The 12,384-nt window shown below is 41.3% G+C and overlaps 1 protein-coding gene across 17 annotated transcripts in view; it reads right to left on the bottom strand.

The window, feature by feature from the left end:
* BAZ2B (bromodomain adjacent to zinc finger domain 2B) overlaps positions 1-12,384 on the bottom strand; it is a 644,512-nt gene that overhangs the window by 74,265 nt on the left and 557,863 nt on the right. For all 17 annotated transcript variants that reach the window (XM_044418074.1, XM_044418080.1, XM_044418065.1 and 14 more), the window contains 3 exons: positions 5,761-5,922; positions 2,512-2,705; positions 679-885 (listed from right to left, as the gene is read on the bottom strand). In XM_044418074.1, coding sequence (XP_044274009.1) covers positions 679-885; positions 2,512-2,705; positions 5,761-5,922 — 563 coding nt within the window. The remainder of the gene's footprint in view (positions 1-678; positions 886-2,511; positions 2,706-5,760; positions 5,923-12,384) is intronic.

Raw genomic sequence — 12,384 nt, 5'->3', positions numbered from 1 at the left:
TGGCCAAGTCCTTTGATTTCACACTGTACACTGTCCCCCTGGAAGCACTGCATGGCATACAAATGGACTCCCAGTTTTACTAGCACAATTTTCAGAGGCTATAGCATGGCAAGGAAGGGTTAGCCTTCTGTGCATACTCTGACCCACATCACATGTGCAGATGCACACACACTGCTACTTAAATGCTTAAAACTAGGCACACTGATTGAAATCACATAATTAATGTTCCATCTAGTTTTCCCTTTATGTTCCATGAAGAACTACCATTTTAATTGCAGAAAAGCAATGCCCTAGTATGGAAGCTTCCTACAGCACTTGTCTTAATGAAGAAATGGTGAAATTCCAGCCTGTGAACTAGCCCAAATTAAGTTCATTGTGATCAAGTTTCAGAAAAGAAATGAGTATTTTCATCTAAGATTGCATGGTATAATGTATGACCTCTTATATATGGTTTTGGTTCTGCATGAGGATTAAGCTAGCAAAAAGGAGCAAGCTTAACTACTTCCAGGATATATTCTACTACAACTTAATTAGTAGTACTATGCTAATTTCTTCAAAAATATCATTCCTTCAACTAACCATATAAAACTACAAAAGTTGGGGTAGTTTTATACCAACTATTGCTGAATAGGTAACACACTATTCAGCAATTTAAGGTAACTCTTAAGATTATCACACCTTGTTCTTATTTTTCTGCTGTGCTTCACTCTCTGAATCAGAGTCATCATCTTCACTTTCTTCACCACTTTGATCTTCCTCTTCTTCCTCATCTTCTTCCAAATCATCAGAATCACTGCTACTAATGCCTTCACTGGAGGTATCTGAAGAAGAGCCAGAATCACTTTCACTGTTGCTGGAACTATCCACCGTTTTCTTTCTGGGTTTCTAAAAGGAAAGAAAGAAGGCTGCACATAAAAAAATCTTTCACTGTCTGAATCATCCAACTCTTACCAATACTAATGCAACGATCTTTAGTTGTATCACATTCATCCATGTGCACCAGAGGATAAAGTTGAATTTAAACTTTAAGACTGGAGAATTCATCATGTGATTCACCATGTATCATTGGGCATTTCACTAACTCTTAGCCTTAGTTCTCATCTGTAAAATAGAGATAATTGCAGGCTAGCCCAGAGGGTTTCCGTGGGGCAAAATAAAATCAATTGCATAAGACTTTGCAAATCTAAAGAGCTTTGTAACCAATGTTCAAGCTGATCTGCTTAGTAGCACCATTTTCAAAGGAAATGTCTCAACCATCCAGTTCTTACAAACTGATTCCTGCTGGCAGACCATGCTCATACTGAGCATGCAATTATAACTATCTCCATGTTGGGTCAGGAGAGGATACAAGGAGAGACTGAGGGAGCTGGGTCTTTTCAGTCTTGAGAGGAGGAGTCTCAGAAGGAAATGTTAACAACATACAGGTACGTGAGGGGATGCTACGCAGAGGTGGGTCATGACCATTTTCCCCCTGCAGTGAAGGGCAGAACACATTTCAACGGAGCAAAGCTCAGAGAACCAACATTTAGAGTGGATGCCAGGATGTTCTTCCTGATGGTTGGGACCCCTAAGCGTATAGAATTGGCTTCCAAGGGAGATGATTGAAGCCCCATTGGTGAGGGTGTTTAAGGTTAGGCTGGACATGCACATGGTAGGCATGCCATGAGTGGATCCGGCTGGAGCAAGGGATCAGACTAGATGTCCCAGGAGACCCTTCTGACTCACTCTGTTTCTATGTTTCTAGGGTTAGGTTGCCATATGTACCCAGCAGAAGCGTGTGCCATAATTCCTCCAATATATGGACAATCCCACAGTAACAAACTTTATTGACCAGCTATGAATTAAATGATTCATAGCTAGTTGGGGCTGTGTGGCAACAAATTAGGCACTACATCAAGGCTGGTCACCACTTTTGTTTTGCAACAGCTTCCATAAATATCCCAAGAACACTCCTACTTCATGTTACTTGTGAACATTTTTGAGGAATCAAAAATCCAAAGTTCTTGCATTGTTGTTGCATTAACACTCTGGGTTGTTTGTCCCAGAGCAACCCAGAGTTCCAAATCTGTGTGTCCCTGTTCGAAAGCTGATGCAAAGTGGATACAGCAAATCTGTGGGACACAGCACACCTGTCTGATGTAGTCCCCCAATTCATGAATTAAACAATCACATGTAAAGCAAGTTGTTGTTGTTGTTGTTCTGATGCATGTTACTGCACCATGCGTTGCCACAAATCTAAGAATATCTTTGTTAATAAACTCTTCAGACCCGAACCACTTCTGACTTTGTGTATGCAATTAATTGGCACAGATAAACCTGCACATCTCCATGAAGAGACACATCCATTATGTTTCCTAGGAAACATAATGTCCTAGGAAGCATAATGTCCATCCCCATTAGCAGTGGCTGTACATCCATCTTCCAATCCAGCAAGAGACTTTGTTTTGCAGAAAGACTGAAAGCTAGATTGTAGTTTATATCTTTCACATTAAGAGTTGTCACCGAGTTTACCTTATCTTTTATCTTGTCAGCTCTGGCATCCAGAATCTGGTTTTTATTATTTTCCTGGTTACATTTGCGACTTCCTCCTACTGAAGTTATAACTTTTGCCTGTGCTGCAGAACTTGCAGTGGTGGTAGATAATATAGATGTGTTGATGCCTGATACTGAAGTGGTACTGTTCCCATTTACTGATCCATTAACACCTTGAAAAGCAATAAACATTAAATTAAGAATCAACAAATATCAAATGCAAGTTAGAGTAAAATATGCATTGATTTTAATAGGATGCATTTTGAAAGAGGCTTTGTGGCCTTGTTAAAAAAATGAAGGAAAGTGTTAAATGGAAACTGTCAGATTTGGCAGTATACTATTGTGCCTGTGTGCTTGCCAGGGCCAAGGAATCACACAAGGGGGTTTGGAATACTTCTAAAAATAACCAAAAATGAGAGAAAGACCTGTTTCTGGGATGAGGAATGGCTACAGAAGGAAGATCCACTGGCCTGCTCCAATTAAAATTATTTCACAAAGCACCAAAGCATCGATGGGCAAGTGGTGGGTCCCTCAAGAACAAATGAACCAGTGGAGTCAAGGCAGCCATAGCAGATACTGCCCATGGCCACAACAGCAATCGCAGTGAATTTGCCACTGGTTTTTACACACATTTTCTACCGCACAGTTGATGAACAGAGAAAGCAAATGCCAAGTCATATAGAGAAGTAAAAATGCTCCATAATGTTGCATCAGCATTTTTTGCTATGAACATCATAGCTCAACATCAACGACCCTTCTAGTAACTACTTAAAAGAAAGGCGAATAAAAGCAAAGGTATCAACAATATCTTATCTGATAATTATATGAAGACATCTTATGTACATGGTAAGTCATGGTGGGCTGGGCCTCATTTCTTTCAGAGCGGCTTGTCATGCTGTCCGAACCCACTCTGAGTGGATTGCACATGGTTAACAAACCATGCTGCCGAGTTGAGGCAACTCAACAAGACCCTCTGAAACAAAGATGGATCACATCCCACACTGACTTACTGTGTCATGCCACTGAGTTGGTCTATCTGTCTATACCAGTGATGGCGAACCTTTTAGAGACCGAGTGCCCAAACTGCAACCCAAAACCCACTTATTTATCACAAAGTACCAACACTACAACAAAACCTGAAAACTGAGGTTTCAGTTTAGAAAAAAACAACTCATAGCCAGTCCAAGAAAAGATATATATATCCTTGGCAGCACATTGACAGGCCATGCGAGAGCCTGAATGAGTCTGAGCTGACGAGCATGCGCATGGCCCCTATGTGCGCAGTTATTCGATACTCGGCTGCTGAGGTGATGCTGGAGCGACTTGACTTGCGTGATGACAGAGAGGGTTCTGCATACCCGCTGTGGTCCATTCTGCATGCCCGCTGTGGCCCAACACATGCCAGGACACCTCGTTTTTCTAACCCTAACCCTATCCTGGCACACACCCCTAACCCTAAAATAGGGCTAAAGTTTCATTGAAAATAATGTATTTCCTTGAGTTAGCTTTTTCTGCACAGTTCATCATTTCTGCCCATTCTAAACACATTCCAACCATCAAAACCATGCCAGGACACCTCATTTTTCTAACCGTAACCCAGTGACGGTGAACATTTTAGAGAATGAGTGCCTCAATCGCAACCCAAAACCCACTTATTTATCGCAAAGTGCCAACATTACAATAAAACCTGAAAACAGCCAGTCTAATATCCTTGGCAGCGCACTGACCAGCCATGCGAAAGCTCGGATGAGTCACGGCTAATGTGTTGCAGCTTGTGACATCATCACCTGGTACCACTACTCCTTTCTGAGCATGCACATGTCCCCTGTGTGCACTGTTATCCAATGCTCAGCTGCTGGGGTGATGCTGGGGCAAATTGGCTCGCGTGCCGACAGAGAGGGTTCTGCATTCCCACTGTTGCACAAGTGCCATAGGTTTGCCACCACTGATCTATACCGTTATCACCTCTCATCAAAGGTAGCAGTTCCCAGTCTCAAGCACAGCCTTCCCTGGCAACTACAGCCTTTATAAAAGAGAGGTGCATTATAAAAGAGAGGTGCTGTCATGCACGTAGGCTGATGCTGGATATTTCCAACAGTTCATGGTAATGGTCTTCCTCCATCTTCTGTTTACATTAAAATGTATTAGTTATTTTAAAAGTGCAGAGGGCAAAGCAGCACAGTGACATGTTAGAGAGAACTATACTCAAGTGGTGTGACAGAGTAATATTCTGGCTTTGGGGATTTTTTGTCTATTTGGTTCATTATTTTAAAGCAGTAAACCACTTTGAGTGCCTTGGCAAAAAAGTAGTATAGAAGTAAACAGAAATATTGCAAATTTCAAATAATTGCACTTGAAGAGGACAGAAGGCATATTCTAAACAATAACACAGATTTATTTGAAAACTGGCACAACATCATAAACTTAGGGCCCCATCCAGTGTGGCTTGGAGGACTGTGGGCATCCAATGGAGGGCAGGAGGAACATGGATGTGAAGATTGCCTCCATGCTTCCATCACCCTCCAAAATGTTTATATGGCCAATTTCAGCTCTCTGAGCATTTCTGTTTGCAGAGAAGAAGGGCAAAGGCACCACAGTGATTCCTTGCATCTCTGCAGAGCCTCATTCCTGCTCTCCTGGCTCCCCTCTCATGCCAGCTCTTGCAACTTCAGAACCAAAACTGGCATGGAAAGATGTGCAAGGGCAAGGAGAGGACATTCTGAAAACAGAGTTCCATCTCTGAGCTTGGGACACTTTTCTGGGGTTGGGCTGGGGCTTCTAGTGCTACCATGACTGTCCTACTAGCTGCCATAGGATCGCATCTTTTAGACTTACTGCTTTACTAGCATAATACCTGGATGAAGTTAATTGGTCTTGTTAGTTTTTTTAAAAAATTAAGTGGGCCAACTATTCCCATCCTATCAAAAGGAAAAAAAAATCATTTCTGTTCTGCTTTGGCTACTCAGATATAACAGCTGCAGAGTTATAAAGTAAGCCAGGAAACATTACAGAGCAATTGGATCCAAAGTCTCATTCACTATAGTCACTAAGAGCTGTGGTAGACACACGCCTTTCATACTCAGCCAACACACAATCCCCATTATCTGCAACATGTATGTATGAACCGAGTGATTCAGGAATTCAGAGAAAAGACATATAGACTTTCCAGGCAGTGAGAATCACTTGTGACACATTTTATGCTTTTTATGCTGCAGCTATAGAGCTTACCTTTCTCCAAACTGCCTCGGGTATTTTTTCCTGTGGTCCTTGAATGGAAGGAAGTGGAGTCGTGGTTTTGAGCAGGAGGGGCAAACAAAGGAGAAATTCCAATAAGTGGTGGGAAGAAAGCAGTGCCAGTACGTGAGTGCACTTCTGCATTCCTCCACCATTCTGTAGGCCCATGGCAAAGAAAATGAAAAGACAAAGGGAACATCAGTTATATTCTGCACATGCTATTTGTGATTCCCCTTTACTGTAAGTCCACACAAAGATCCCACTTCTGCATGTGAAGAATCAACAGAACTCATGCACTGAAAAATCCTCAAGTGGCTTTGTCCTTGTTTTTCTGAAGTTTTGAAAGTGTAATCATATTGATTTATGTCCAGCTCTGTAACTACTGCATTCAACAGAATCAGTACACAACTGCCATCCTTCTTTTAAATATAACTGAAGAGAAAGTGAAATGCAATCAGGCAGCTAATACTGCCTTGAGATTCTGTATTTTCCAATAAAACATGTCCCTTAAAATCCTATTGCCTCTAGCCTCTAGTAACAAAACAAACATTGAAAAAACCACACATTTGAGGTAGAAATAACAACAGGGGATAACGACCACCAATTCTTTGGCAGTTTTCCAGCAGGTGAAACAGAGATTCTTCAACATGAAGAATCACACCCAAATGTCCCCAACCAAACTGTAGATCAACATTAGGTCTTTGATATTTTGAGATGCCGATGGAAAAATTGGGTCAAGAATTTAAGTGCAAATGGAGGAGACTCATGGTAAATGAAACCAAACACAAGGAAGAACCTATCTTCAGACTTAGTAGGTGGCAGTGCTGGTGGCAAGAAACTCTTCCACCAACATTACGCCGCCACAAATTTATCCGCTGAAGCTCTTTCAGACTAAAACAGGCCTACTGAATAAGTCTGGTATGATGACATGGAAGAGCTCTCAAGGGTCCACTGTGTTCTACTGGATTATATTCTCCAGATAAAATGGCCGATTTCCACACTGACTTGATATGCCTTTGTTTTAACAGGGTCAGCAAGGGATTCAGCTAACACACCATCTGGTCTTGTTATGGGCATTTTCCAGCTTTTATAAGCTGAGTATGGGAACAAGATCCTTGCAGAAGTAAAGGCGACCACACATGCTCTGGTCCCTTGCCATCTTGGCTGGGATTATGGCCCTCAGAGATAGCCAAGGCTCCTCTGAGAGGGAGGTTAGTTTCAGCCCCCTTAAGGCAGCAGTAGTTCAACCCCTTTTGGGAAACCATCATCTTTTGAGCAAGGTGCTGGAGCTGGCAGTAGCCTCTAAAATTCAGGTATTCTCGGAGAAAACTGATTATTTAGATCTATAAACTAGACCCAGTCCAATCTCTGACCCAAGCAGAAAAAAAGGCTTGGCCACCCTGCTGAATGATTTACACTGAGAATTAGCATGGCCCTATTAATTCCTTTGGCCCTCTTAGAGGCCTGTGCTACTGTCAAGCAGAGTACTCTTCTGTGGTTCTTGGCTGGGTTGGGAGGCACAGTATTACAGTGCAATTCAGCAGTCCTCCGAAATTTGCAGGGGTTACTTTCCCAAAGCACCCACGAATTGTGAAAAACCGTGAATTTGGTGCTGGCAATGGATGCTGACTGCCAAGGTGGTGCGGGTGGGAGGTGCAGGCCGGACCGGGCCGGTGGGGGGTGCGCATGTGACGAGGCAGAGGCAGGCGCACACAGAGATCGTTTTCTCCAAGCAAGCCCAAACTCGGAGGAAATGATCTCCTTTCAAGTAAGCCACCACACAGCGAGATGCGGGCTTACTCGCAAGGAGATCAGCTTGGACTCGCTCGGAGAAAAATCCCATGAAAGACTGAAGCCGTGAATGCTGAACCGTGACTTCACGGGGATACACTGTACTGCTTCTCATGGCTATGTTAGGGATTTTTGTTATATTTTTGTTGGAGGAAAATTTAACAGAATGCTGGCCTAACAGACTAGGTCAGTGATAAAACTGGTCTGAAGATAAAAGGTTCACATTACCTCTGTATCAGAAGCTTCGAAACTAGTCAGCTAAACCATTAAACATACAGCACACACAAACAAGACTGAAATCTCATAATCTGCAAAGATCAGCTGCTTGGTTCATGGGCATTTAAGAAACCATAGTATCAGAGAGCCAAATGGAAATAATCCACTCAATGCTCCGTCTCTTCTGGGACTCGGCTTTTAGCCCTGCTCAAAGGGCTTGAACTATACATTAAACCTGACATGACAATGTTTTCAGAAGCAACTTCACCTCAAGTTCTCCCTTCTGCCCTGTAATACATAGGATATCTTAACACTGGGAAAGAGCTATAACTCAGTGACACAGACTGCAAGCTCTACATGCAAAAGATCCCACACTCCATCCTTGGCATCTCCAGGTAGGACTGGGAAAAATACAAGCCTGTCTGAAACCCTGGACAGCTACTGCCAGTCAATGTCCCCAGTACCATGAGAGACTGGGTATAGCTTTCTTTGTTCTGGCCCTTCAAGGAGACTCATCATGTCACATAAAGGAAACTGAAACAATGACATCACCACACCAGGCACATGCTCTTGAACATGACAGGGGAAAGGAGCAGCACCAGATGCAACTCAGCGGACATCAGCACTAGCAGAGCATGTGCTCTGTTCAGCCCTTGTCATCTCCATTTGAAAGACTCTGACATAGCAGGCTCTGAAAGGCATTTAACTTCAGAGCCTGGGGAACCATGCCATTCAGAGTAGGGAATATGTTCTGTGTCTCACATCATCTGTAGTGGAGTTTTAGCTTAAACTGTGTTCTCCGCTGTGTCCCCACAGTTGCCTCAATTTTTGCACACCTTCTGTGGCCTCATGGAAACAGCTGATAGACCAAACAGAGCCCTTTGTGTATGGCATTCCTTGCTAAACAGGGCCAGAGCACAAACCGATGAAGAGATAATTAGCACTGGCTAGCCAATCTCTGCCTCTGGGATTAGGGGAGCCAATTCCATTCCTCCCTCCACTCCCAACTAATCAGGCTAATCAGCTGAATCACCATCTATTTATTCAGCAGGGAGGCCTTTGCCCACAGAAGAGTTTCACAGCCCACAGCCCACCTTTTTAATTACACACTGCTGGGCCCTGTTTTTGAGGGAAGTGATGAATACTGCTTAACTTACCAAAAAGTGATAGACACTGCTTACATTTATGGGGGCTGGGGGTAATTAAATAACTTGCATTATGGAGATATTGTACAACTACAACATGGAAGCCAACTAAAGGCTTCATTATACAGTAAATTATTTTGCAGGTCCCATTTTGTTCATGACTGAAGGTGCTTCCAGATGGAGGGCTCCAAATGAACATTTACTGTGCAACTAGTCTGCTTCCTTTCCTTAACAGATTTTTTCTGGTATGAAAAAAGATGGTGGAAGCAGCAGAAAAAGCATGGGAGGGCTCCATATTGAAGATTAAAACATATGAAATAATTGGTAAATGTGTCATCTGGAAGCACTCAAATTCTACAACTTGATTCTCCAAATGATGTTTGTTCCCTATGTTTTTGCAAATGTTTCTGTCATGAGTCTGAAACCTTTTACTCTAGAGAAATTCTACTGGCTTCTGAATAAATGGTATAAAATGTTCAAGATGGGTCTAAGAACCTCCCCATTAAACAGCACTGTTGACCAAATTCTTTTGCTTAGAGAAGAAACAACTACTCCACCAGAAACACTGAGTTTTGGTTTGATACATGTTTAATTGTTTTGAAAAAGGTTCAGTAGTATGGTTACTTGTTAACATATTAGAAGGATAAGTCTATCAAAAAAGAGAAATCTAAAGAAAACCTCAGGATATTAGACAATATATAAACAAGAGAGTCAGAAATCATATTTGTCAAACTGATGCAAGTAAGAAAAATCAGACATTTTATGAAAAACACTGATTAACAAGTGTTCCATTTGTGGCTGTCGTACTTTCATACAATGTTCTCTTTGGAGCACTGTTAACAGCTTCTGATTAAATTAACAAAGATGAAAAGAATTTTCAGCAAACATTCTAAGTTATTTATCATTTTAAAAGTCCCCTTCAGTGCAGCTCATTAGTCTACCTTTTGCACTGATTTTGGAATGGGTTTCTAAGGAAAATACAGAATCCGTATTACCACCATGATTAAAAAATATAAACTGGACAGAAGCATTAAAAACCCTTTCCCATTAGGAAAAAAACTCACTCAAGAAGTTAGAGAAGCAAATGACAAGGTGTTCTCATCTTAGAAAACTGGTTCTGCAAATATTCTTATGTGCAAATATGCTTTCCACAAAACCCAGAATTTTTTTTGAAAGGGAGCCAGAAGAGCTTAGAGGTGATGCCATTCAAAACCTTTATATAATCTAGTTTGCTCTAAAGTTCCTCCTTTTCCCATTGCTCAGCAGGAGGTTTTTTCCTAAAGTGCATACATCAAGTTCATCACTGAATAAAGACAGAAATTGTGCAAACAATATGCAGTCCGCCATCATTATGAAGCAAGAATCCAGCAATTCTAGACAAGTTGATGGAACTAATTTGCACCTAATTTATATCAATGTTTTTTAACAAATTTCAGACTACATCTCACTCAACCTGAAAGATGTTTTTAAGAGAGGGAAGTTTACAGTAGATAATATAATGTCGGGACTATTACAGAGAACACTGGATTCACAACATGTATTGTTATTGTTGCCAAGAAAGAGTGTAAGCACATAAAGACAACAAAACTTGAAGAGACAAATGTGGTGAGAAGGCAGTTGCTAACAATCTAGAGGAAAATGAAAAAGGATAGGCAAAAAACAAACATTTCTTGGGCCAGCCCTACTATTAGGCAGAGTGAGGTGCTGCAATCAGGCAGGTGATTCTGGTTGTCACAGAGGCAGTAAATTAACTGTTACTGAATGCATTATTGCTCCTTATTATTGCTCATTATTTTCCTCCCAGAGAGAGACATTTGCAAGTGCTAAGATAACTTGGCCAGCTCTGGGTACTTTGAGTTTGGACATGAAAGAGGACATGCTTTGCTGTCATACGTCAAAGCAATGGTATCTAGGAGATCAAACAGTTGCCTAAGTGCATCAGCTCCTTGTTCAGATAGGCACTCCCACATCTACAAGGATTTCCCCACAGCTGCCCTGCACACATCGATGATATCGGTATCATTAAACTTCTATCTCCTGTATCTATACAGGACTCCTGACACCAAGAGAATGGGAAACGTATGTCCCTCACGTTTATGCTGGAAATGTATGTGCTCCCCAAAGCACGCATCCATTTTCAGTGAGGAGCTATGGCTTGCCAGCAATCATGAAATTGCCATTCATGGTGACAAATGACATGCCATTCTAGAATGAATATGTTTGAGCTGATATTGCACCACACAGAAGGTAAGCAATTTAACCTAATCTTTATCCAGGGCAGTGGTATGACATGATTGACAGCACAATCCTGGACGTGTCTATTCAGAAGTAAATTCCATTGAGGTCAATTGGGCTTACTGTCACGTGAGAATAGGACTGCAGCCTTGTTGGTGAAATATAAAGCCAAATAACATTATCTACAAATTATACACAAGTGCAAATTGGTTTACCGATCAACAGAATTGGATCCTGTGCATTAAAAAACAATTCTTACGGACAGAGTGATCTGTTACTAGTTAAAGCATCCAGAAGGTTATTTGTAAAGACCAGACACTCCATTACAAATTAGTGCTGCTGAAAGCTCCCAGTCCCTAAAATACAACTGCTGCTGAAGTAAAATCAAATATTTTCTTCAACAGAAAGTAATTTCTCTTCTTCTAGTGAAAGGCAGGATTGCTGATTAACTCTCAAAAACTGAGAGAACAAGTCTAATAGCAATACCTGTCAAAGACAAAATGGGAACAACTGCACAAACTATTTGGTGTAAGAGAGAAAAATAAAAAAGAGGGACAGTATCATAGGGCCAATATCTACTGCCTCGAAAATAATTTTGATTCCCTATCATGATGTACATATGGGATACCCTTCCTCTCCTCCACTACTACAGCAAACATGTTGCCTGCTCCTAGCATCTTCTGGACAGGATTAGGGTTAGGGTTAGGAGCAAATTTCTGGAGCAAATTTGCCAGGTATGTGGGAGAGCATCCAGCAGCAGTGTTTGTTGGAATACAACTCTTTGATTTAATTATGGCCATTTATTAATTTGCCACAGTAAACCTTAACAATACAAGCCACACCAGAGCCCTGAGCTGATACTGAAATAAATAAAAATGAATGCTACTTACCTAATATAGAAATGGAAGGCACAAATGACTAAGACCTTACCTCACCAGAATATGGCCATTTCTCAAATGTTTTATCAGAGCTTTGGCAAAGAATGACAGTTACTGTGAAACATACGGACCTATCTGGAATCATTGAGTTCTATCCCTTCGTACTTCTCTGTCTTTGGCATTATCTCTGAGAGCCAGCTATCATAAAAGGAATTATATCTTTCAATTTTTACATTTTAGTAACATGTTATTTATGTATTTATGTTATTTAAAACATTTATATTTATATTAATGTAACTTGCTTATTGTTTTCATAAGCATGGTAGAAACTATGTTTCGAAAGGGTAGGCCTG

Source organism: Varanus komodoensis, unplaced genomic scaffold, assembly GCF_004798865.1.
Source record: "Varanus komodoensis strain SLA01 unplaced genomic scaffold, ASM479886v1 scaffold9, whole genome shotgun sequence".
NCBI classification, from domain to species: domain Eukaryota; kingdom Metazoa; phylum Chordata; class Lepidosauria; order Squamata; family Varanidae; genus Varanus; species Varanus komodoensis.
The sequence above is the reverse complement of the archived record's forward strand: the minus strand, read 5'-3'. Positions and strand labels throughout refer to the sequence as shown.